General features: G+C 42.7%; 1 protein-coding gene across 7 annotated transcripts; it reads left to right on the plus strand.

The window, feature by feature from the left end:
- Positions 1 to 668: 668 nt before the first annotated feature.
- Positions 669 to 26,029, plus strand: IMMT (inner membrane mitochondrial protein). Of its 7 annotated transcripts, none has more exons than XM_031441307.2 (15): positions 674 to 836; positions 4,955 to 5,028; positions 5,729 to 5,918; positions 8,612 to 8,723; positions 10,597 to 10,698; positions 11,062 to 11,157; positions 15,035 to 15,171; positions 16,394 to 16,497; positions 17,715 to 17,850; positions 18,397 to 18,526; positions 19,242 to 19,256; positions 20,614 to 20,837; positions 23,087 to 23,218; positions 24,185 to 24,314; positions 25,090 to 26,029. In XM_031441307.2, the coding sequence occupies exons 1-15, from the start codon at positions 792 to 794 to the stop codon at positions 25,701 to 25,703; spliced, it is 2,241 nt and encodes a 746-aa protein (XP_031297167.1). In that variant the 5' UTR covers positions 674 to 791; the 3' UTR covers positions 25,704 to 26,029. The 7 variants fall into 7 exon arrangements, with proteins under 7 accessions (XP_064338016.1, XP_031297167.1, XP_031297165.1 ...); XM_031441305.2 differs by having other exon boundaries at positions 676 to 836; positions 10,561 to 10,698; XM_031441306.2 differs by having other exon boundaries at positions 677 to 836; positions 10,594 to 10,698.
- Positions 26,030 to 26,461: the final 432 nt, after the last annotated feature.

Genomic DNA, 26,461 nt, shown 5'->3' on the forward strand with positions numbered 1-26,461 from the left:
AAAATCACTTTTAGTATTAATAACATTGAATACGGTGTTCAATAATTAACATTTGATACCTTGATCATAGACTCAGTGGAATACTTTGAACAGTGTTTCTGCACTGACCGTATCTTCCAATCTATTCCACAAATTGCGGCCAAAATCATCTCTCTAAAGTAAAAATTTGGTGAGGAAAGTGGTTTGGTTTAATCTGGAAGGAATAGAAACTGTGGAACTCGAAGAATCAGGGTTCCTATCCTTGCTCTGCCATTTATTACAAGGGCGACACATTCTGCACAAAGGTTCTTTCACCAAGTGTCCCACAAGCAGGATAACTCCCTTCAGGGCTGTCAAAGGAAACGAACGCGCAAACCGAGAAAACACCACTGTTCACATAATTTTGGGCAAACCCATTCCTTTCTGTATCCAGCTGACAAAAATGCTTTCTTGCTTGAATTCTCCGAAGAGTCATAACTGCCGATTTCCGCGAGCACCAATGCCGGAGTTCCAGACACCTTCCCAGTCTTGGCTTTCACCTAGTAACTCCGGCTTCGGGCAACGGACCAGAACCACAGGAGCGACCCGGAAGGAGAAACCGCCCTTTCCGCCAGGGGCGGGCCCTTTCTCTCCCACCGGCCGGGACAGGCGCTGGAGGGGGCTGCGCGTGCGCAGTGGCGTTGGCTGCCCTTCCGGTACGCCCGGCGAGGAAAGGCGGCACGGACGCAAGCACGCACGCACGCACGGTTTTCCCTCCTCGCGCCGCCTCCCGAGCAACCACTTACACCCGCAGCGCCGTCCGCCACGCAGAGATGCTGCGGGCCTGTCAGTTATCCGGCGTGACCTCCACCGCCCAGGTGAGGACAGGGGCGCCGGGAGAGAGCGCGTGGTGAAACTGCCTCCGGGCCACCCATAGAAAGCTGGGGAGGCTTTGACTCCGCTTAGGCCCGGAGACAGAGGCGTGTCTCAGGGCCGCCCTTATCGCGAGAGGCCCGGGCGGCCCGTGGGGCAGTTAATTCGCGAGTCCGCCCGACAAGGATGACTTGAGGGTTATTGCTGAAGCGGGATGGGGCGTGGGGAAGAGAAGGTGGCGGGGAGGCGGGCGTAGGACGGGAGGCACGGCTTCGGGGACGTACCATCCAATCAGCCCCGCGCTGCCCCAGTCTGGGACCAATCGTGGCTGCTGGCGCCCGGGTCGCCGGTTGGGCGCGTGATAGGTTTCGTGCAGCCGGTGGTTGAAGGTCGACGGGGGGGAAACTACAGTTCCCAGCAGGATATGCATAGCCTTGGCTTGTTGCATCTTAGTAAGGCGGTGCCGGGACAGCTCGAGTCCGCGTTTTAGGGGGTCAAGGTTGTAATTATCCAGGAGAGACTGCCTTTCTTTTTGTAGCTGAGAACACCTCTTGAGCTATTCTTACTCTGAACAAAAATGAAAAATTGTAGTTTGTGGAGCTGAAACTCTTAATACTCGAGGAAGGTTAGGCGTTATGACCTTGTGCTAATTTCTGAGATTAGCCTGGGGAGCTTATGTCTCCAGGTGCTGGGACAACCTTGGCAGACATTCAGGGAGCTTAGACATCCAGTTACTTTTATTTTTGCATAATTATCAAAGTAATTTTCGGAAAATAAAAATAAACTTGTTCCCATTGCTCAGAATTTAAAGAAAATTTGTATTTTGGCAAAATGTGTTATGGCAAAATAAGTACTTGGACTCAAACAATTGAGCAAAATCCCTAGACCTAGTGAGTTACAAATCACAAAAGTCAAACTTTTTTTTTTTTCCAAGTTTGCTTATCTCCTTTTTTCGTTTTCAAGAGAAGCAGCTTCTTAAGAAAGTGGAGTGTGCGTTAGTTTTCTGTTGCTGCATAACAAATGCCACGGATGTTGCAACTTGAGAGAAAACCCAATTATTATCTTACCATTTCTGGACATGAATGGTTGGGCTTCTCTGCTTGCTGTCACACAGGCTGCAGTCAAGGTGCTGTCCCTGCTGTAGTTCTCATTTGGATCTCAGGGTCCTCTTCTAAACTCATGAGGTTTGTTGGCATAATTCAGTCCCTCTCAACTGTCAGACTGAAGTCCTTTTTTCTTGCTAATTCGCATAGCCTCTCCTGGGGGCTGCCTGAAATTCCTTGCCACAGGGTCCACAGAAGCAATTTATAACATGGATGTTTACTTTTTGCAGGCTACCAGGAGCTTGTCTCTCAGACTTCTAAATCTCTCTTCCCTGTTTCTGATCTCCAGACCCAGATTAAAAGGGCTTATATAATTAGGCCAGGCCCACCTGGATAAACTCCCTTTTGATTAATTCAAGCCAACTGATTACTAACCTGAATTACATCTGCAAAACCCCTGTTGCCGTGCAACCCGCATCTTGGGCTTAACAGCAGAAGGCAGAGATCATGCGGACCGTCTTAGAATCTGGCAGAAGGTGGTGCCCAGGTAGGGCCAGGAGGAGGGAGGAAGCAGAGCTGCCTTTCAGGGCAGAACTGTTGAAATGCGTCTTTGGAGTCCTCCTTTCAGGGCACATTCTTTCTTATTCTGCCCTCAGGTTTCATCGTGGTTATCACTGATTTGTCCCCACAGACTGCTCTAAAGTCCAAAATTACTTTTTCCTTCCTTGCCTTTATCAAAATATTTTCCATTTAGTGGGATCCCAGTTAGGAAATTAGAAGAAAACTGGTTAAAACTTCATATCAAAGTGGGGAAGATATAGCCCAAGTGGTAGAGTGCATGCTTAGCATGCACAAGGTCTTGGGTTCAATCCCCAGTACCTCCAAACAGAAATAAATAAATAAACCTAATTACCTCCCCCTCATTAAAAAACAAACAAAACTTCATACTAAAATATGAACCCTTTTCTAGCCTGCAACCAAGATTTCTTCTCTTCCTGAAATTGCTGTCTCATAAAATTCATTGATTATTCCTATTGTCTCCTCAGTCATTCTGTAGTATTTGATGTTGTTGCCCTGTGAGACTATTTTTGCTCTTTTGGCTTTTCTCATGTAGTATCTTGGGTTCCTTCTTATCTTTCCTTTTCCTCTGTTGAGTCTGCTGCTCCTTGTACTTCTAGGAGCTCTAGTACCCCAAGGTGTGCTCTTCCAGTCTCTCACTCCCCCCCCCTTTTTTTTTTAATTAAGACCTCGTTTTTTTTTTTTTTAAGAGCAGTTTTAGGTTCACAGCAAAATGGAGAGGATTTCCCATATACCCTGTGCCCCTACGCATGCACAGATCCCCCAGAATTCACATTCTCCATTTGTTACGATTTGTTACATTTGTTACAATTGATGAACTTACAGAGACATATCATCACCCCAGATCCATAGTTTACATTAGTTTACTTTTGATGTTGTATCTTCTATGGGCTGTGTCAAATGTATGACGACATGTATCCATCATTATGGTACCGTACAGAGTATTTTCACTGTCCAGAATCCTCTGTGCTCCACCTATTCATCACACGCCTCCCCTCAGCCCCTGGCAGTCCTCAATCTTTTTACTCTTTCCATAGTTTTGTTTTTTTCAGAATGTCAGGTAGATGGAATCATACAGCATACAGTATTTTCAGATTGGCTTCTTTCACTTAGTAATACATTTAAGGTTCCTTTGGGTCTTTTCATGGATTGATAGTTTTTCTTTTTAGTGCTGAATAATAGTCCAATGTCTGGATGTACCAGAGTTCATTTATCCATTCACCAACCAAAGGCCATCTTGGTTGCTTCCAGTGTTTGACAGTTAAGAATAAAGATGCAGTAAATGTTTCTGTGCAGATTTTTATGTGGACATAAGTTTTCAACTCCTTTGGGTAAATACCAAGGAGCACATACGCTGAATCATATGGTGAGAGGATGTTTAGTTTTATAAGAAACTGCCCATCTCTCTTCCAAAGTGGCTGTACCGTTTTGCATTCCCAACAGTGGTGAATGAGTTCTCATTGCTTCCCATCCTCACCAGCGTTTGGTGTTGTCAGTGTTGGGGATGTTGGCCATTCTCATAGGCATGAGGCGATATCTTGTTGATGTCCCATCTCTTTAAATACTATCTTACTTGGGTTTACATCAGTTCTCAGAACTTTAATCCCTAAGCAAATGACTGTCTAACCTGCTCTTTTGAACTTTGTACTCAAATTTCTAAATTTGTGACATGTTTGAATGAAAGAATAAATGTGTTCTGTGAATTCCTAATTTCTGTAAGTGGTTGTAACCTCCCTTAAACCTCCATAGGTTTTAGAACCTCTCCAGAGAAACAGAACCAATAGGGTGTGTGTATACATAGAAAGAGTTGTTACAAGAAATTGGCTCATGCGTTTGTGGCGGCTGTCAGGTCCGTATCTGCAGGGGAGGCTGGCGGACTTGATATGCACAGACCCAGGAGAGTCTGTGGTGCAGTTTGTGTTTGACAGCTGGCAGACTGGAGACCCAGGAGAGCTGACAGTGCAGTTCTGGTCTGAAGGCAGTCTGCTGGAGAATTCCCCCCTTGCTTGGGAAGGCTGGTTTTTTTGTTCTATTCAGGCCTTAATTCATTGGATGAGGCCCACCCACATTGTGGAAGGCAATCTGCTTAATTCGTAGTTCAGTGATTTAAATGTTGATCTCCTCCTCAGACATCCTCCAGGTTGACATATAAAATTGTTGGCCGTCACTGTTGGCATCTAGCTTATTCTGAATGTCTGGACATAATCATCCTTAAGAAATGAATTATTCTTTCTTTCCCAGGGTTGCTCTTCAGAGCTCTGGTTCTTCCTCAGTTTACTTCCCAGACCTCATACCATGTGTCTTCTCTTAGTCCCAGGCCTGCGTTGCCAGGCAGCCTTTTCTGAGCCTTTCAGCCTAAGCCAGCCCTCTCCCAGACTACAGATTTGGGAGTTGTATATCTTCATATACATTGTACTAAAAGTATTACTTCCGAGTTCCCAACCCTCAGAGCCTCCCAGATTCCTTTAACTGCTAGTTGTGATGTTTTCTTCTTCCTTTAGAGCTGTCTCTGTGGGAAGTTTGTCTTCCGTCCGCTGCGACCATGCCGTAGATACTCCACTCCAGGCGGTTCTCGGTATGTCTCCCTGTAAACAGGCTTTTTTTTTAAACTTGTGCTAAGGGGTGTGTGTGTGTTTTCTTTGAATGTGGGAATATCTGCTTAAAATCTTTTTTTTTTTTTAAGGGAATACAATGGCGCTTTGCTGTAGTATCTTTGAAGCATTGTTTATCTGCAGGTGAAAGCTTGGTGTAGTGCCCCTTCTGGTCCTTTGGTAATTGGCATCCAAAGTAGACCTTCCCCCCAACCCTTGTGGTGTCTTCCATTCTATGCCAAATAGATTCATATCCAGAACTCAGCACACTGGAACTTACAAGTACTTGTTAGTTCTAGTTGACATTTGTTTTACTGTAGTTACGGAAATGTTTAATTAAGGGAGAGGAGCTTTGAAAACTAGTGATACTTATTTTTCGGGTTCAGAGGAAACTTCATGATTGAACATGCTAAATTTTAAGTGTTAAAAGGCGGATTGCTTCATTCGTCCTATTCTAGATACTACTGTATTAAAAAATTATAAATAATTTTTTTTTTATTGTGGATGTGTTAGAAATGAATCAGAAAGGTGGTGTGCAGCTGCAGTGGTAAACGGGGATGCTGTGCTCTGAATAGTGGTAAAGAAATAGAGGTGAGAGTTCTTTGAGACTCTTACACCTAGAGTCTAGGGAAGTAGGTTTAGGAGAGCCAAAACCCAAAAATGTTTCCTGTTACTTTCACTTAGGTTGTCTCCTGGCAAAATTGCTGGAGCTGGCATTTTGTTTGTTGGTGGAGGTGTTGGTGGCACTATCCTGTACGCCAAATGGGATTCCCATTTCCGGAAAAACGTAGAGAAAACCATACCTTACTCAGACAAACTCTTTGAGATGGTTCTTGGTTCCCCACCTTATACTGTTCCATCGCCAAAGAAGCCGGTAAGAGTTTGCCGTAAAATCTCAGTTTATCCTGTGGAATACTTTGAAAAGCAGGTTGTTTTCATCTTGAAAATATTTTGCATGTAGAATTCAGTAGAACTTGCTAGGTATGTGTTTGTTGTTTTTCTTTAGATTGAACTAGTATTATGTAGAGCTGGGTTTTTATCCCTTTGGAGTCCCATACGTGCTCTCATTTAGTCGCATCACATAGAAAAAACGACGTGACACCCAGGGCTAAGTGGAGGGGGCAGCACAGGCAGAGGCAGCCCAGCTGCCCTGTGGACGGAGGGGCTCCGTGTCCGCCCGCACCATTGCAGCTCTCGGACCCTGACTTAGAACACTGAAGACGCGGATGTAGATTGGTCATGACGCAGAACCCACATGTTACGGTTAGTAATGGCTCCTTTTAGCCCACAAAGCAGAGTCACAGAATTTTCACTTATGTACTGATTCACTGACAGGAGTTTCTCCCAGTATTCCTGGAACTTTGGGCACAGCCTTCAGTTTCACCCCCCCACCCCAAAAAGGCTTACAGTTGTTTTTTTTCACATCTTACACATTTCTTCTTACAAGTTGGCGCTTGAGAAAGATGTATGAAAGAAAGCATGGGGTTTTGCTGATTTGGTATTTCTTTATGCTGTGAGGCTGGACATGGCTGATCAGTTCTTTATTAGAAACTGGGCAGACTTCTGTTCTCCAGTGTCCTCCATGATCTCGGGACCAGTCCTATGGCAGAGTTACTATCTGGGAAAGCATGTGTCCTCTGACTTCTCCCACCCCCACCCCCACCCCCAAATGATTCAAAAAATGTCCTTAGTTTGTCTTCTACATCATTTATTCTCCCAAGTGAACTTTAAAATGTCTTGCTGGCTGAGGGAGATAGCATTGCAGCTTCAGTAGTCAAGGAGCAGAATCCTTTGGCTTCATTCTAAAATCCTGAGTCTATTTTAAGCTCCATGACCTGGGAGAAGTAGCTGGAAGCAACTCCAGGAGCACGGAGTCAGGCTGAACTGTTCAGAGCAGTGTTCTTTCCTCCCCTGACACGACTTCAGGTGTCATTCTCGATAGCCTTGGCTTCTTCTCACTCCGCTGTCACTGTCCTGCTGAACATTTGCACCTGCTCAGCTTTGCAGGTCCATGCTACACCACCTCAAAACGTGCAGTCTTCCTGCTTAGCCTTTTCTATAGTAAGATTATACCATGCTGGCAGTGAGCTGGGTTAGAATTGTTGGATCTTCAGAGTTCCCCAGATTTTGTTAGCTATCCTATCTTGTTTAATCTGTAATATTTTTTAAAAATTATAATAAATAAACCTAATAACCCCACTCCCCCCAGAAAGCTTTAAATTACCTATTTTTGTTTGTTTAATGTATATAACATCATGTATATGTATATATACATGAGCATAAGCTTATAGGTGGGAGGGTAGATTTCAGAGTATTAGCAGTGGCTCCCTGAGAGTGCTACAGGGAGGAGGCAGATTAAAACCCAGGGGAGGGGGAGGGCACAGCTCAAGTGGTAGAGCACGTGCTTAGCATGCACGAGGTCCTGGGTTCAAGCCCCAGTACCTCCTCTATAAATAAACAAACCTAATTACCTCCCCCATTAAAAAAATAAACAAACAATAGACAAAACCAGTGGTATATCTTGATATTGTTTTGCTTGTTATAGTGAGCATGCACTTCATGAGTTAAAAAATAATAAAATTTTAATAAAAAGAAAATGGGCATATTTCTAGTTTCTGATAATGACAAAATTCAGAACCATTTCTGTTAAGTTTGAATAGTCCTGTTAGGGATATCTGAGTCCCAATGCCAAGTACTGGCAAAAGGGGGGACAACATAGGTAGAATGAAGATATTTCTGTTACTCAGTAACTTTCTCTGGCACATCACTGGGCAGTCCTGTTAATGACAGTGCCTGAAACTTAAGGCAGGTGGTAATTGAGAAAGAGAAAAGCAGGCATCACTCACAATTGGATCATATAGCTTAGTGTGCAGGTGTGTGAATCTTGGAGATTAAAGAAATAAAAAATGAATTTTCATTTTTACTTAGCCTTTTAAGAAACATTTGTTTCAGGAGGTGGGTATATCTCAGTGGTAGAGTGCCTGCTTAGCATGCGCAAGGTCCTGGGTTCAATCCCCAGTACCTCTGTTAAGAAAAAGAAAGAAAGAGAGAGAGAAACAGAGAAAGGAAGGAAGGAGGAAGGAAGGAAGAAAGAAAGGAAAGAAAGAAAGAAACAAACAAACCTAATTACCTACCCCCCAAAAGAAAAATAAATTTAAAAAAAGAGAGAAAAAAAATTTTATTTCTAACTGAATGTACAAAGAAAGCACCATAATTTGATTTAGAAAGCAAATGGAAATAACCTTCTCAGTGTTGAATATGTAAAAGGAATGGTGTAAAAATGGTGTTTAAAGGGAAGATCCTGTATCATGAACTTCATGAGTTGCCCTAAGAGAACTCTTATGTCTATTGATACATGGACTAGTCACTTGGAATGAAATTTTTGGACTGCATTTTTCTAGCATGATTGCTTCTCTTATTATGGTCAATAAAATACATTGTGTATTGTTGAACTTTATGTTAAAAGTCTGAAAGAACCTGACTTTTAAAATAGTGCAAGTTACTGTGTGCTACCTCTTTTCAAAAACAGTGCTGTATCTGAAATGTCAAATGTTTTTCATTTCCAAGATTCAGTCAGGTCCACTAAAAATCTCTAGTGTGTCAGAGGTAATGAAAGAATCTAAACAGCCTGCCTCACAACTCCAGAAACAGAAGGGAGACACTGCAGCTTCAGCAGCAGGTAAGCGTATTTAGAATCATTCTTTCCAAATTATAGAGTAGATGAATTGTTTTGTATTTGTACCCGTGATCAAGATGGGGGGCCCGTCCCCATGAAGGACTCTTCTCTCGCGCTGAGCAGGAAGTGCTCCCACCTGCCACCGTGGCTCTCACCTTCGGGGTGAGTGGGGTGGGGAGCTGGGCTTTACTGTGGGCAGCTGCTGAGTGAGGGTAACAGCGAGAACTGTCTTGCCTGCGGCAGTGTAATGTTTCTGGGTTTTTTTTTGCCTTTTCTTTGACTCCTAGCATTTCCCTTCTTTAGATTTTAAGATTTATTCTGTTTCCCCACCTTTTTTCTACCTGTTCACCTGTTCCTTCTCCTCTCTTCTTCCTTAGTGATGAATGTGTCTGGATCTGCAGATGTTTTTGCCTTTACGATCGACCAGTAATCCCACACTAATTTACAGCACTCACCTAATCCTAACCTGTTCAGCATATATGTGAATTTATAAAGCTTCTCCTTAGTCACTTTCACTCTTGATTAAATCACTTGACTTTCATTCAGCAAGTATTCACTGAGTATCTACTACATGCCAAGTGCTGGGTGTCATCTAGGCACTGGGGCTATAGCAATGAACAAAATAGTAAACACAAACACACAAATGCTGTGACTATTCCTTAGTGGGATGAGGGGAGGGAAATCGTATGTAAGTACATAAGGAAAATATATATAGGACATCATATAGTGATGAGTTGGGCGGGGGGAATATTGCCATTTTAAATGGAGTAGGTAAGAAAAGTCTCCCCTGGAAGGTGTCGTTTGAGCAAAGACTGGAAAGAGATGAGAGAGTCAGTCATGTGGAAGGCTGGTGGGGAAGAGCACCCTGGGCAGAAGAGTGAGCTTGGCGTGCTCTGGCAGGGGCAGGTGAAGCTGGAGGGGAGTAAGAGAACATAGCAGATGAGGTCAGGGAGGGAGCAGAAGGCCTATCTTGGAGGTCCTTGGAGGCCATCGTAAGACTTTTGAGTGGGAAGGGAAGTTGTTGGGAGGGTTATGAGTCAGGGGATTGATACTTGATTTGTATTTTAATAAGATCACTGGCTATTGAGGAGCATAGATAAAGGAACCAAGGGCAGAGCAGGGAGACCAGTTAGTGAGGTTTGTGATAATCCAACTTTATCTCTTAAATGGGATCTTCAATTTATTAAAACATTTTTTTCTCTATTTCATTCTCCCCCCCATTCCACCTTCAGAAGTTACATTTTCTCTTCCATCAACGCTTATTTATAATTTACAAGCTCTTGAGTTTTCACACTTCCTTTCTTTAAAATTGTCTGTGAAAGAATTTTTTTAACTGAGTTCCATTTTTTACTAACTCACTGTCTAAACTGAACTTTTCTTCATGTTTAAAATTGTCATCCTGTTCTTGCTCATAACCTCTCCTTTCATCTCTACCACTCTTCAGAGTGATTAAAAAATATTTTTTGGTTACATTCTTTTGTCTGCCTTCTTCACTACAGGCTCTTTTTTCCTTTGTAATTATTTTTCCATGTTGCGTAAGTCTTATGTCCCCTTTTCATGTTAAGATTTGGTACTGTTTAGTACAGTTATTAGGACTCTTGCCTGAGAATAATGGTTAAAATGCAGATGGATGCTGACAAGACTCTTTTGTCTTGTGCTTTCCCAGCCATCGTGTATCTTGGGTGGGTTTATGCAGTGGACGGCGCCCCTGAATAGTGACAGCACGTGCATTAGTGTCTTTTGAGTCAGATGCAAAGTGGGAGGTGGTAGTAGTGGATTCTTGTGTGTTTCTCTGTCGGCCCAGGAACCTATCAATACCATGAGTAACGTATATTTATAGCACCTACAGAGGCAGCTCACATTATTTCTGCAGCAGGTGATACCCTGTCGGTCCCAGCCCCTGTGCTTCAGCTTGAGGAATCTATAAAAACTGATCATCCTGAAATTGGTGAAGGAAAATCCAAGCCTGCAACTTCAGGTAGTTTAATTATCTGTATTTGTGATTTTATAAGGGTGTTCATCAGAGCTGTATAATATCTAGGCACTTCCTAGACACTGTGTAAGCACACATTTATGCTGCTTTAAGTCTGCAGACTTGTTTAGGCAATTTTTAATATTTCAAAGTCTGAATAAATCTTTGAAAACAAGGGGTTTAAGAGCTGATCTGTTATTTCTTCATTTGGGGATCGTTGAGTGATGATATGGCTTTAGAATCTTTATCACAGAAATGCCCTCGGGTTGATACAGCTGGCAAGTACAAATGATGGTGTTTTTATGTCCCCATTAGCTGTTGAAATTCTGTGCTGAAATTTGATTTCCTCTTATTTACTTTTGCTGAAAGAGGAAGCATCCTCAACTTCTGTAAGGGAGCGGCCACCTGAAGAAGTTGCAGCTCGACTTGCGCAGCAGGAAAAGCGGGAACAAGTTAAGATTGAGTGTATGTAAACCAGACGCTTCTTAAGTACTTGGGTCACCTCTGTCGGTTGCTCTCTTCTTCGACCATTGCACAAGTTTCTCATCTGTCAGCTCGTTGTGGTTTCTTTAGTGGTGTTACTCTGTTCACCACCTTTATTTCATTCGTGTTCTTTCCATGTAAACTTTTACCCAGGTGACGAGGGCTGTTCTTAGTGTATAATTGGGTGAAAATTCCAAGTGATACATGTCCTTTCTCCATTTGTTTTTATTATGCTTAGTGCTAAAGATTCTTTATACTCTGGGGAACAGAAATTATGTATGTTCTGGCAGCTTGCCTGAGTGTCTTCTGATTGTTACGCTCGGAAATGTCTTTGTGCAGTTCGGAAGGGCTCCCACTCTGGTTTGTTACTCAGATTCTGGGCTCAGCTGAGCTGTCCCCTTTGCTGACATTATTGAGGGATGAAATGCTCTACACATTGCTGGTTTCCGCTTAACCGAAGCACATTCCTTTTCAGTTTTATATTGGGTCTTTTGATGGTTTAAAGAAAGATATGAGATACCTAAAAATGTAAGGGCATATGGAACACAATTTATTGTGGTATGCTGCAGCATATGGATGCCCCTGGAGCTAGTGTGCATGTAGCTTTTTGCTGGACTGGGCGATGTTTTTAAAATCTTATGGCAGCTATATATAGTTTTGTTTGTTTGTTTGTCTCTCCCCATCACTTACTTGTTTAGTCTCTCTACCTTGAGTGGTGGTCCTTACTATTTTTCTTCAGTGCATTGGTTCTGCCCTACTCCTAGGAGGCAGATTTCTTAGAATTTTGTAGAGAGTAGAAGGGTCAGAGTGAGCACAGGTGTAAGGCATTAGTTTGGTTACTTGCATTTCTTTTTTGGTATTGTTTTGTTTTTTGCATTCTTCTGGGTTGCTGGCCATGTTACTGCTAATCATGAATATTGAATAAACGAGTTCCACATAAGTGAAATATTTTTATAATTTTTTCCCGTGTCATATTTTTTCCTGAATTCTCTACTACTTCAAATTAAGAGCACCTTCTTCTTATATTCATATTTTTTCCTTTCATTTTCCTCCTTTTATCATACGAATACCTGGGAGGAAGTTGTAAATTTAAGATAGCGATGTCTTCTGTTTCATCATGCTCCTTTTTTTCTTTGTCCAGTTTTTCTTATCTTTCATTTTGGGCAAAGTAAAAATTTTCAAGATTTTGTTTATCACCTCTTAATTTTCTCCCAAGTTTTACTTTAAAAATGTACGTGTGTAATTTTTATGAAGAATCAGAGCAGGAAAAGTATATTGCCTATGGGTTTGTTGTAAATGAATTTTATTATGTTAGATATGTTCCTTTATACCCACTTTGGTCAGAGTTTTTACCGTGAATGGATGTTGAATTTATCAAACGCTTTTTCTGCATCTATTGAGATGATCATGTGGGTTTTCTCTTTTTTTGTTGTTGATGTGATGTGTCAACATTGATCTGTATAGATGTTTATGAACCATCCTTGTGACCCTGGAATGAATCCAACTTGATCATGACATATGATCTTTTTTATGTGTTGTTGAACTTGGTTTCCTAATATTTTGTTGACAATTTTTGCATCTATATTTATTAAAGATATTGGCCCATAATTTTCTTTCTTTGTAGTGTCTTTGGTTTTGGTATCAGGGTGATGGTACTTCATAGAATGACTTTGGAAGTGTTTCCTCTTCAGTCTTTTGGTAGAGTTTGAGAAGAATAGGTAGAAGTTCTTTATGTTTGGTAGAATTCTCCAGTGAAGCAATCCAGTCCTGGACTTTTGTTTGCAGGGAGTTTTTAAAATTAAAGATTCTGTTTCACTGCTAGTGATGGGTCTGTTCAAATTATGTTTCTTCTTGATTCAGTGTTAGTAGGCTGTATGTGTGTAGGAACTTGTCCATTTCTTCTGGGATGTCCGTTTTGTTGGGATGTAATTGTTCATAGTATTTTCTTACGATTTTTTTGTATTTCTGTGGTATTGGGGTTTTTTTTCCTATTTCATTTCTTACTTTATTTGGGTCCTTTGTCTTTTCTTCATCAGCCTGGCTAGTGATTTGTCGATTTTGTTTATCCTTTAAAAAAAATCATCCCTTGGTTTTACTGATTTTTTGTTGTTTTGTTTTTTAATCTCTATTTCCTCTCTAATCTTTATTATTCCTTCCTTCTGATGCCGTTAGGTTTTGTTCATCTTCTTCTAATTTTTCTAGGTGGTAGGTTAGGTTATTTATTTGAGATTTCTCTTGTTTTTTGAGGGAGGCCTGTATTGTTATGAACTTCCCTCTTAGGATTGATTTTGCTACATCCCATAGTTTTTTGTATGGTTGGTTTTTAGTTGTTTGTCTTAAGGTTTTTTAAATTTTCACTTTGATTTTATCATTGACCTATTGGTTTTTTAATAATGTGTTGTTTAGTCTCCATGTAATCATTTTTTTCTCATTTTTCTTCAGTGGTTGATTTCTAGTTTCATGTCCTTGTCGGAAGAGATGCTTGAAGTAATTTCTGTCCTCTTAAATTTGTGAAGGCTTGTTTTGTGTCCTAGTATGTGGTCTGTCCTAGAGAATGTTCCACTGAATGCTTGAAAAGAGTGTGTATTCTGGTGTGTTTTGTTTGTCTTGGATGTAGTGTCCTGTAGATACCAGTTAAGTCCGACTGATCTGTTGTCTCATTTAAGGATCTGTGTTGCCTTGTTGATTTTCTGTCTGAAGATTTGTCCATTGATGTCAGTGGGGTGTTAAAGTCTCCTGCTATTATTATATTCCCATCAGTTCCTCCATTTATGTCTGTTAGTATTTATTTTATATACTTAGGTATTCCTATACTGGGTGCATATATGTTAACGAGTGTGATATCTTCTTGTATTGATCATTTTATCATTTTATAGTGTCCTTCTTTGTCTTTCTTTGTGGCCTTTGTACTAAAGTCTGTTTTTTGTTATGAGTATTGCCACTCCTACTTTCTTGTCATTTTCATTTGCGTGAAATATTTTCCCGTCTCTTCACTTTCAGTCTATGTATGTCTTTTCCTCGAAAGTGGGTCCCTTGTAGGCAGCATATTGTAGGTTCTTGTTTTATTATCTGATGCGCCAGTGTGCAACTCTGTGTCTTTTGATTGGAGCATTTATTACATTGACATTTAAGGTAATTATTGATATTTACATATTTATTGCCGCTTTAAACTTCGTTTTCCAGTTGATTTTGTATTTCTTCTTTGTTCCTTTCTCTTTTTCTTTTGTTTTTCCTTTTGTGATTTGATGGTTTTCTTTTGTATTATGCTTGGGTTCCTTTCTGGTTTTTGTGAATCTGTTGTACGTTTTTGATTTGTGGTTACCCTGGTTTTCAGGTATGTTAACCTTATCTACTTTAGACTGATAGTCCTATCAGCTCACTTTCTAAAAGATCTGTTTTCTTTCTCCCTCTCGCACACTCTGTGACTTTAATGTCCTGCTTTACATCTGCATGTTGACTCCTTTGCTGTTCATTGTAGTTACACTCGCTTTCACAAAGTGTGTTTGGTTGTTTTTAAGCTACGTACTAGCCTATCTGAGAGTTCTTTGCCTTTCCTACTGTGATTTTCTCTTTCCTGTAGAAAACCCAAAGCATGTTTAATTTTGAAAAAAATCCAGATACACATAAAAGTGAAAACAATATAGTGAATCCCCATAGGTTCATCATCTGGATTCAGTAATTATTAATACTTTACCCTACTTTTAAGTGAAATTTTGATTCTCTAAGTCTGCATTTTGTTTGTTTGGGGCGGGAAGTTCAGTGGGAGACTTAATAGGTGTCGAGGGAAAGACTGAAATAAAGTCATTTCGGGGGAGGGATCTGTTTAACTGTTGTCTTTTTTTTTCTTTTTAAACTTCAGCTCTAGCCAAGAGCTTAGAAGATGCTCTGAGCCAAACTGCTTCCATCACTCAGCAGGCCATTGTGGCCCAGAATGCTGCGGTCCAGGCTGTCACTGCCCATGCCAGCATCCTGAAAGCAGCCATGGACGATTCGGAGGTAGGCCAAAGAATAATGAGACGTGTAGCATTGAAGAGAATGATTGCTTCCTTCTAGGTTGGGCTTTCTCTTACTAACTGAAGATAAACTAGAACGATTGTCTTTTTAGAAAAACAAACAAAAATGACAAAAACCTTTCAATGTTCTTTTTAATGAATTTTGTATATAGTGCTTTATCTCACCACAATGACATGGTATAAGAATTAGTTCAGATTTGCTTTTGTATCTTAATAGTGCTTGAATGTATTTGTCATTTGCTTTATTTTTTTTGCTTTAAAATCGCCAACATATTTTTAAAATAGACTTTTTTTTGAAGATACTTTTAGATTGACACACAGTTGTAAGAAATGATACAGAGATCCCATGTACACCGAAACACCAGCTACTCTAACTGGTTATGCTGACTGTGTAACTTACACCTCTCTCGTGTGAGCATCTTGCTGCACTGAGTTGTAATCACAGTGTTAGAGTGGTTTTGTTTTTGGTATGATGTGTCCCTTAAATATGAGCCACCTCTGCTCAGTTGAAGAAGTGGCGATCAGCTCCAGTGCTGGGGCGGAAACACGTCAGACCTCCCTAAGGAGTTTTCAAGGGAGACATTTATATGGATTTATATACACGTGTGTGAGTGTGTATGTGTGTGTGTGTATGTATTTATAATTCACATTCTATAAAAGTCAGCTCAAGGGGGAGGAAGGTTCTTGACAGTGGTTGATTTTCACCTTAAAAATTACGGAGGATCATTCTTTAGGGTAATATTTTGGAGAAGCAAGGACCCTACAAATGTGTAAACTTTCTACTTATTCTTAAACAGTGATTTTGGTAGGGCTACAAATAAGAAAATTTTAAGCACCAGTGCTTCATTGAAGAATGATTTAATCCACAAACATAATTCATGACAAATTATTGTTCTTATTAATCTTTTCTGCTTCATATCTCCTTTTGAGAATCTGATTAAAACCATCGTCTTTCCTTAGAGAATGCTTCTGCCCTGGAACACCATCTTTTACAGTTTGGTTGGGGGAGAGTTGATGGAAGTGGTTGATGGACTTCTTTGAGCCTCTCCATGAACATTAACTAGATTAAGACTTCTTACTCTGGAGAAATAGCGTATATAACTTTTTACCTTTGACACTCATATCACTGCTTTGTGCATTTACTCATGTTATTATGATAGTAATGGCAGTTCTTCACGCTTACATAATTCAGGCTTTTTGTTTAGATTGCAGGGGAGAAGAAGTCAGCTCAGTGGCGCACGGTGGAGGGCGCGCTGAAGGAACGCAGGAAGGCGGTGGACGAGGCTGCCGATGCGCTTCTCAAAGCCAAGTAATTACTCATGGACTTTAACAAGTAATTAGGGCCTCCTGGTGGCTTTCTTTTGGCTGGGTTTTCTTTGTACTGTCTGTATAGAAAGAGGCAGAGAAACCCTTCTCTCTCCTCTCCACCTGTACTGTGTTGGTATTAGGAACACAGAAGTTTAAAAAGAACAGAGGGAATAAAATATAATTCAGCCAAAGTAAATTTGGCAGAAACCTGTATAAAACATCTTTTATAAAAAGGAGATGTTCTTTGGATTGTTGTTTATGTGTTATGTCCCTACAGTTTACTGAGATTCTGCCATAATTTCAAGATTTTTCTGGGATAGTTTGAGCAGTTTTATCAGAAGTTAAAATGTAAAGAGTATGTCACAATCTCTTTGCCTTAACTGCTAAAATATTTATATAGCATGGGTCTAGTTTTATGCCACCTTGACCTTGATTCCTGGAAGTCGGCTAAAACTAGGATCAAGCAAGCAAACCAAGTGTAAGGTCAGCCTCTGATGACGGGAACCTACATTTGAATAAAGGGTTCTCATCCACGTTATGGAATTTTTATTTGTCATTCAAAATTTTGCTGTCTTCATCAACAAAATATTTGTGATTGATAGAGAAAGAGAAGCCTTCTAATAAAGCCAGAATATCTTTTAGATTTAAGGCATTATGCTCACATCAGTAGACCGTGGGTCAGGGCTGTGAGCTCTGTGTTTCATGGTTGGGTAGATCAGAGCTCCATCCAGCCTGAACTGTCAGGGCTCCCAGGACCCTGCTGTTTGCTCAGTGAGCTCTTTGGCGTCCTCCCTGGCTTTTGCCTTCCTCAAGCTCTCATTGGCAGGGAGTCAGCCTCATCCTTGCGAAAGCCGCCGTTTATTGAATGCTCTCGATGTGGCAGCCCTGTGCAGGGTGCTGTCCGTGAATTACCTGTAGTCCCTGTATGTGGGTGAGCAGCACAGGGGAGGCCGGTCTGGGAGCTGCATCCTGGGCTGCTGGTTCTGAAGCCTGCGTTGTTCCCCGTGCACCGTGCTGCCTGGTCCACTCTAAACCTAGCCTCTCACCAAGGTGTTTTCAGTTGTTGGTGAAGAAAGCGTCTCTGCCTACTGACTATGAAAAAGCACTGAGTAGTTTTTTTTTTCGAATTAAATTTTTCATGGATTTTTAACTTCAAATTCTTTAATAAAGTTGACAAGGGCTCATATTAAACGTTTGTTTTGTTTTATTGGCTTCCAGAGAAGAATTAGAGAAGATGAAAAGTGTAATTGAAAATGCAAAGAAGGAAGAGGTTGCTGGGGCCAAATCTCATATAACTGCTGCAGAGGGGAAGCTTCACAACATGATAATTGATCTGGATAACGTGGTCCAAAAGGTGTGTTTCTTAGGTCTTTTACAAGTATTTTTAATTTTGAAATATAATCGTTTTGTCAAAGGATTTTTAAGAATAGAGGAAAATAGACTCCTATCATCTTTCTTCCTTTTCCCTTGCAAAGAATATTAGTTGTTATTAATTTTAAAAACTTGCCTTGGATTCAAAGTGGACTGTTCAGTATTGTTGATACTTTGTGTAATAGGTAAATGTTTGGTCATGGTTATTACCACTTAACGGAAGTTTCCGTTTTGTGTCAGATCTCCTGTCTGTACTTGTGATCTGTAAGGGTAGTGCCCCGTGACCCAGGGAAAGTCAGATGGGGCACAGTGAGGTGGGAAAGGGCTTGTCCGTGATATTTGAATAGAAGTGGAAGGAAACAAAGACAAGGCGTATGTCCCTTTTTCTGGGCTGTATATTCCTTCCTATGTATTGTTTACGTGTATTCCTAACCAAATGCAGAGAAATAAATGAATGTGACTTCTGTGGTTTTGAACGTCTATGGTACTTTTTGTTCACTTTAATCACATAGCCCTTGTGTTTGTTCAGGTTCAGGCAGCTCAGTCTGAGGCCAAGGTTGTGACTCAGTATCACGAGCTAGTGGCCCAGGCCCGGGATGACTTCAAACGAGAGCTGGACAGTATCACTCCGGAAGTGCTGCCAGGGTGGAAAGGGATGAGTAAGTACAGCTGAAGTGTCAGCGCTTTTCTTCTCTCGCTTTTCTTTTTTTTTAAACAGCTGATCAACTGATCTAAACTTGCTTCCGCTCCATTTTCCTAGCCCAGACCCCTCTGGCATGTGTGTCTCATTTAGTGTGCAGTACACTCTTCTTAGCGTTTTATTTCAGTCTTAGCCGAATTCAGCCATGGTGGACGCAAGTTCCAACCAGGGTAATTTGAAATCCCAAGTGAGTCAGGGTGACGTTATAACCTTGACTCTATTAGCATATTATATATGTGTAAAATCATTGAAAACCTTTGGTGCAGTAAAAATGCTTGTAATAAATTTCTTAAAACACGCCTTGTGACTGCTCTGTGACAACACTGGGTGGAAAGGAGATCAGCCTTCAACTTGTAAACAGCTCAGACCGAAGGGAACTTTAATGGCTAAATATATGCACGTTGTAACCACAGGGAGCAGCCGCACTCCCATGAAGCACTGGAGGCAGTAAGAGTCACAGAGATGACTCGTCTCAGTAACATCAGAAATACTGCTTAAATGCCAGTGTCTTCTGGAGACTGGACATTGGGTAGCGTGTGAGGAGCCCGCGTTTACAGGCCTCTCTGGGGTGGCGGTGTCAAGACTGCGTCACAGGAGCTGGGGGTTCCTGTTGCATGATTAGTACCTGGAACATGTGCTTTCTTTTTTCAAACTATTCTTCTTTTCCTTTGTAGGTGTTTCTGACCTAGGTGAGTAATTACGTATATTTTATGTTAAAGGTTTTTGTTTTGTCTTTAAAGACTGAAGTCTTTCTGTTTTGCCTGTGGTTCTTACACTAAACTGTCTAAATTAATATAAAGTAGAATTATGTTGCACGTGATCGATCGGAATTAGGTATTTTGTTCCTGAGAGCACATGAATGACAAAAATCTTTCACAGTGTGATTGGAAACCTGTAGATGTGATAGATATGTGTGCATATATATTTTTAAGTTTTTATATTGTAAAATTTCAAACACTAAAAAGCAAGAAGAAAACCATATTGAACTCCTGTGGCCCATCACTCCACTTTAACAGTCACATGACTGGTTTTGTCTCGTTTGTTCCCCCAGCTTCTGTTGAAGTAAATCCCAAGCATCATATTCTTTCACTTGTAAAAACTTCGTGTGTTTTTGAAAATGTAATCACCATACCGTGTCACACCCAAAACAATAGTGATTCCTTAACGCCATCAAATGTCTATCCAGTTTTCAAATGTCCCCAGTTATTTTGTAGAATGAGTTTTTTTAGTGGTTTCATTCAAGTCAGTATCCAGAGGAGCTACACATTTTGAATTTGGTCAGTAAATCTCTTACCCTCACTTAAATTTTTGTTTTTCAGTCTATTTATTGTGGAATTTATCATACGATATTTCCTCTATTCCTTATTTTGCTGTTAGAGCCATAATTCTTAAGCTTTGGTAACATACCAGAACACTTTTGGAGTATGAGATTTGGAGGGGGAGTGGTGGGAAATGTGCTTAAGCCTAAATAAGAATCTTTGGGCAGGATTATTTTAAAAAGCTCCCCAAGTGATTCTGACGGGCAGCACTGGCTGCAGGTAGATCACTGGCCCAGACACACCATCTGTGTAAGAAAAAAGCACGGAACTCTTACCCGGGAGGAGTCTCAGAGAATTTGAATTTGATTCAAGTTTTAGCAGAAAAGATCTTTAATTGGATCCCTGTTACAACTAATCATAGTTATGCATGAAAGAAAATGCAGAACTGATTGTCCATGTAAACTTTGTCCTTACAGACAAAATTATGGCGAGTTATAAAGCCGACTTATAATTAGTTCAGACTGGAAGTGCTTCTCATTTGGGTTCCTGGAAAAGAACTGATTTTCTACTTGAAATCCTCCATGAATTATCGTACTTGGGGTTGAAAATGCCCAGTTGCTGGCCGGGAGCTAGGAATTTGATTGCTCTGTAGCCTCTACATCCTTTTCAAACATCAGCTGCTCTTTGCTTCCTTCCTAGCTGTTAAAATTAGGTTATAATCAGTTGAGGCAATGTACCTTGTATGATTTTGGTGAAATCATGAACATTTTCGTGGTTTTCTGTGTAGCTGACAAGCTGTCGGCCGATGACCTAAACTCCCTGATTGCTCACGCGCATCGCCGCATTGACCAGCTGAACAGAGCGCTGGCCGAGCAGAAAGCCACCGAGAAGCAGCACATCGCCTTGGCCTTGGAGAAGCAGAAGCTGGAGGAAAAGCGGGCATTTGACTCTGCAGTGGCAAAAGCATTGGAACGTCACAGAAGTGAGATACAGGCTGAACAGGACAGAAAGGTAAAAAAAATGAGTATAATTGCCGAACATCCGAAGTGAAACTAACTTGATTGTCTAAACACTAGCTGGAGCCAGGCCAGCCCGCCTCTCAGGTGGGACCTCGGCCCTGGTGTGGTCAGATCCTCTAGGGGAGGGCCGACCTAGCCGGCGCTCTGTGTCGAGCAGGTGCGCACGTGTAAGAAAGCGACAGGCTGCCGGCACCCATGGTTGTCTAGCCTGTCTTTTCCGGGAGGGGCCTCTTTCCCCTTAAGGAGTTGGAAGGCGTCTCTGTTGGACTCTAGTATAATTTTCTCCACCAATGGTTTATGTAGTTGCTGGTTAAGCATGGATGAAGTAACTGAAGTCTTCTGTCTGGGGTGTCTGCGGGTAGATGTGGGAACCTGACTGCGCATCCTGCCTCCATGTCCTCAGCCGCACGATCGACCACTCCCTCCTCCTTGAGGCTCTGTCTTCCCTCAGCTGCCAGCCCCCCACGCTGCTGGCCTTTCTCCCACCGTGCTGACCGCTCCTTAGCCTGCTTTGCTTAGCCTCTCAGGTGTTGGCCTGCACTGGCATCGTTTCTGAACCCTTTTATCCACCTAAACTGCCTCCAAGTGCTCTTATCTAGTCCTGTGGCCTTGAAAACCGGCTGTCACTGACGCTGGTGCTGCTGGCTCCCACCTCTGCCTTGGCTTCAGTCTGTCCAGAAGCCGACTTGCTGTCTCCAGCTGGAGTTTCAGTAATCACTTCGGACTCAGCATGTTCAAAACAAACTTCTTGATTCTCTCCAACCTGTCTCCCAGCCCCTCAGTTCATCTCTAAGTAAAGCCCCGTCTACGCAGTTGCTCAAGCCAGAAATCACGCTCAGCTGTTCCTCCGGCTCTCACGTCGGCCCATCACCGTTGGTCCATCTGCCAGCTCCGCGTCCTGAGTAAATCCCCAGACCGTGCACTTCTCTCTCTCTCCGTCACCACCACCACCTTAGTCCAGAGTATCATCTTCACAGGTCCCCGTTTTCATACCCATATTTCTGTGTCTATTTACACAGGCAAGTGGTCTTTATAAAATGTATTCTCATCAGATGCTAGGCTGCTGAAAGTTCTCCTCTGTCTGCCCACCACATTTAACATAAAATCCAAAATCTTAGCTCATACCAGAAAGGCGCCCTGGCGCGAGCCAGGGTTTCCGCACGCCCGGACTCCCCTGGTGCCCTGAGGCCTTTTGTTTGCCTTGTTGCTTTGGTGCCTTGACTACATCTTTTGCCCCGGGCTGGTCCTCTCCTGTTCCCTTCAGTCTAAAGTAGAACCTCTGTATTGCATTCTCTTTTATTGCCCTATTTATTTTCTTAAAAACAAGTGTCAGAGCCTGAGATGTTTTTGTTTACTTGTCCCTATCTGATGCCTCCACTGAAATGTGCTCTGCAAAAGCGCAAGAAGTCTGCCTGCCTTGCGCACCGCTGCGCCCGAGCGTGGTGTGGGCACCGCCTGGCACAGGGCTGGCCCTTCGTAATATTTACACACTGACAGAATGGATTCGTTCATTAACTGGACTGTTTCTGAGAAGCAGTAAGTTATGAATTCTAGATAATTAGTATCAAATAATTGGTAATTTGACCCGTGGCTAATTGTTGGGCCAGACACGATAGGCTTTTCATAGTTTTGGCTTGATTTGGTTTGTATTGAATTTAAATTCACATTAAAATAAGCAGTTTTAGAGCAGTTTTCCTTTTTTAGAGAAATTGTGTTCAATAACTGCCATTTTTATTAATTTTCTTAATAGCTCTTCACATTAGGCATTATTATTCACAGATGAGGACTGGAGACTTAGAAATGGAGAAGTTAATTTCTCTAAGGTCATTCAGATGGTTGCAGTGAAGCTGTATTTGGTCCCAAGTCTTTGTAGTTATTTTTTTCTGTGATCTCGGATTTGTTAAATCTCAAGGGAGCGTGTGGTTTTGGAAATGACAGTGTTTGTTTTGTATAGGAGGCAGCCTGGTGATACGGAAGAAACACAGATTTGGGGGTTAGAGAGACCTGTTTGAAATCTGATTTTTGCCACATTCGTGTGGCCTTGTCTGACTCTCCTTCCAACATTTCAGTTCCCTGATTCCTGGGAGCACTAGAAGTGAAGGACGTACTCACGTGCACGGCGCTGCTGGGGTTCGGGACGTCCACAGGGGAGGCTGCCACCATCATGGGTAGCAGTCTTTCTCTTCCTAAAAGCATACGTGCAGAGTTGAGAGCTCCTCATTCCTGTGCTCGGCTTCACAGGTGGAGGAAGTCAGAGACGCCATGGAGAATGAAATGAGAACCCAGCTTCGCCGACAGGCTGCTGCCCACACCGATCACTTACGAGATGTCCTTAGGGTCCAAGAACAGGAACTGAAGTATGAATTTGAGCAGGTGAGGACCTGTTGTAAAGTGCTGACTCCCTTTCAGCTTCTTTCCCCTTTGCGTCAGTAACGGTCTCTCCTTTCCCTTTAACGTGCCCACGCCATTCCAACTGAGCTGTGGAAGAATGGGGGGGAAGACTGCTCATGGCACCTGTCCTCGGGGGGCTGGGGCTGGCGTATATTTGCAGACCTGCTCCTTTTTATACAAAGAGCTGTACCTGTGTCACCGATCAGGTGTGCTTTGTGTCTGTCTAGTCACTTGGAGCCTTCACAGCTTCAAGGAGGGTTGGTTCTGGGGGTTTCAGGAACGCAGCTAATACGACTTGACGCGCGTGTGTCCTGCGTTATCTCCACAAACTCCTGTGCGTTGTGCGCTCATTCTCGTGGTCTGACATCTGAGGAAGCCTCCCAGAGGGGTGAAGTTCGGAATTTACAGCACGTCATTGAGATACCTTTAATCATAATTGGCTTCTACTCAGCAAGTCATTTGTAATAATATTAACTTAATATTTTGTCTCACAAAAAGGGAATGAGGTTTTCCATGTAAGGAAACCTTCCAGAAAATTGAAATTTTTGCCAGTAGGCTTTAAATTCTATTTGACGGGTATTTTTCTGAGAAAAATGAACATATAAGCTCCTAAGTAGAAGATACTGAATACAATTCAGAGTTTGGGTGGCAGTACAATTAATTTTCTAAAGTTGTTATTTTCTCATTTTAATAGACTTATTTTCCTCCTGAGCCCTTCCTCAAATAATACTAGGTTCCATCAGTAAATTTGTAGATTATACATCAAATAAAAATTGTAGGAAATTTTTGGAACCTTACACATAACATGGAGGTTTCATGACAGCTGTTTTGAGATGTTAAGGCCCACTCTGGTTTTGGAGGTAGTAGCTGCTGGAAAACTTAGTGTCCTCATAAATGGCGTGCACTGAGGAAGCACCACTTTCTTCTGTGCACTGTTTGTCATTTCAGGACCTGTCTGAGAAACTCTCTGAACAAGAATTACAGTTTCGTCGGCTCAGCCAAGAGCAAGTTGACAACTTCACTCTGGACATAAACACTGCCTATGCCAGACTCAGAGGAATCGAGCAGGCTGTTCAGAGTAAGCACACAGACCTCTTGTGTATGATTCTTTCAGTCCTACTTCTTAGGGTAGTTTCTCAGTGCAAGGATGGTGGTGTACATAGTTTGACATTAGGGAATAAAGATGCCAAAGTCATCTCATGTGAGTCACCGATGTCTCTTGTCATCTTTCTCCGAGTGGAGACAAAAGGTCAGTGTGGCCACATGCTCACCCGAGCTCTGCCCTGTCTCCAGGCCTCTTGGGGGTTTATCTGGACGTGCTGACTTGCTGGTCCCACCCACCAGATGGACCGTAGTTAGGCTTGAGGCCTCCATGTGACACATGAAACGGAATGTCCTGACGAGGATGTTAATTAAATGGGTTTCTTTGGGATGTTATGGAATCTTTTTATATCAGATAAACAACAGTAAGCTAAATGGTCATGAAATTTCAGGATCCAAGGGTCCATTAAGTTTATTTGAAGTCTCCCGTTCCTTTGCAGGGAGTCTCTGATAGCCTAATTTAAATACCATGTTTCTCTCTCGGACATTCCTAAAGATAAAGGTACCTGGGATGTCGCAGGAGGGAAGGGAGCTCGGTTGTGCCTGTGGACACACAAGTCCTCATCAGATTACGCCGGGGCTTGTTGCCTCGTGTGACGAGGCCCGCTGGGAAAGGAGGTGCCCGAAGTACGTGGTGGGAAGAGGCTCTCCGCCCATCTTCCGCCCGTGTGGCTTTAGCTTGTTCTCGGGACGGGCGGGAGGGCACGCACACAGGCGGGGAGGAGAACGTCTGCCTTCGCCCTCTCTTGCAGGTCACGCGGCCGCTGAGGAGGCGGCCAGGAGGGCCCACCAGCTGTGGCTGTCGGTGGAGGCGCTGAAGTACAGCATGAAGACGGCGTCCGCGGAGCTGCCCACCATTCCCCTGGGTGGCGCGGTCGAGGCCATCAGAGCCAGCTGCTCCGACAGTGAATTTGCCCAGGCTCTGACCGCGGCCCTCCCCCCGGAGTCCCTGACCCGGGGGGTGTACAGTGAAGAGACCCTTCGAGTCCGTTTCTATGCCATCCAGAAGCTGGCCCGAAGGGTAGCCATGATCGATGAAACCCGAAATAGCTTGTACCAGTACCTCCTCTCCTACTTACAGTCCCTGCTCCTGTTCCCACCTCAGCAGCTGAAGCCACCAGCAGAGCTCTGCCCCGAGGATACAGACACATTTAAATTATTGTCCTATGCCTCCTACTGCATTGAGCATGGCGACCTGGAGCTGGCAGCCAAGTTTGTCAATCAGCTGAAAGGGGAGTCCAGACGAGTGGCGCAGGACTGGCTGAAGGAAGCCCGAATGACCCTAGAGACGAAGCAGATAGTGGAGATCCTGACGGCGTACGCCAGCGCCGTGGGCATAGGAACCACTCAGGTGCAGCAGGAGTGAGGTCTGGGAGGGGTCTTGTGAGTCCCGTTTCATGTTGGAGGAAGTCGGCAGTGACACGTGAAGGGTCTGCGACAGGGTCTCAGAGTTGTCCAGCCACGAGCAGGCTGCAGTGCTGTCCTGAGTGTTAGCACCTGCTGCGTTTATGTTATTTCCTCTTGCTATCATGTCAGTCGCCTCTGGGAGCACTTCATTTGCAACTTGTGTAACATTTTGTTTTTCAGGTTTTACTGATCAGGCTTGTGAGCCAATCAAAATAATGTTTGTGATCGCTATTATTATTGATTTTGCCCTTGGAGCAAACTGAATAAAACAAAGATGAGAACGGAGTAGCTTATTATCCCTTTGCAAAAAGTACCATTTCTGGTTTGTTGTGTGTATAGGAACTTCCCTGAGAAGCAGCAACAGCAGAAGTAGGAAGTCCTTGGCAGCTTCCCGGCTGTGAGCTGGGTCTCACGTCCTGAGCCTGTTCTTGGCTTTGAAGATTCTGTTGAACTGACTCCTGCTGGTCAAACTCAGAAGACTGATGTACAGGTCAGAATACCAATATATTTATAAGTAAGTGGAGATACTACATTCTAGTGGTTTGAAAGGCACTGGAGTCAGACTTTGGACTGCCACCACAGGAAAAAATATATTGGGACCCAGTACACCCACATACATACCCTCTGATGTGTGTGTTATATATACAGGGAAGTTTCTGGAATCATAGCATTCCCTTCCTACTGCCCCCCCCCCCAGCTATATGCAGTTCCTATATA

The sequence above is a fragment of the Camelus dromedarius genome, chromosome 33, assembly GCF_036321535.1.
Source record: "Camelus dromedarius isolate mCamDro1 chromosome 33, mCamDro1.pat, whole genome shotgun sequence".
Taxonomy (NCBI): Eukaryota; Metazoa; Chordata; class Mammalia; order Artiodactyla; family Camelidae; genus Camelus; species Camelus dromedarius.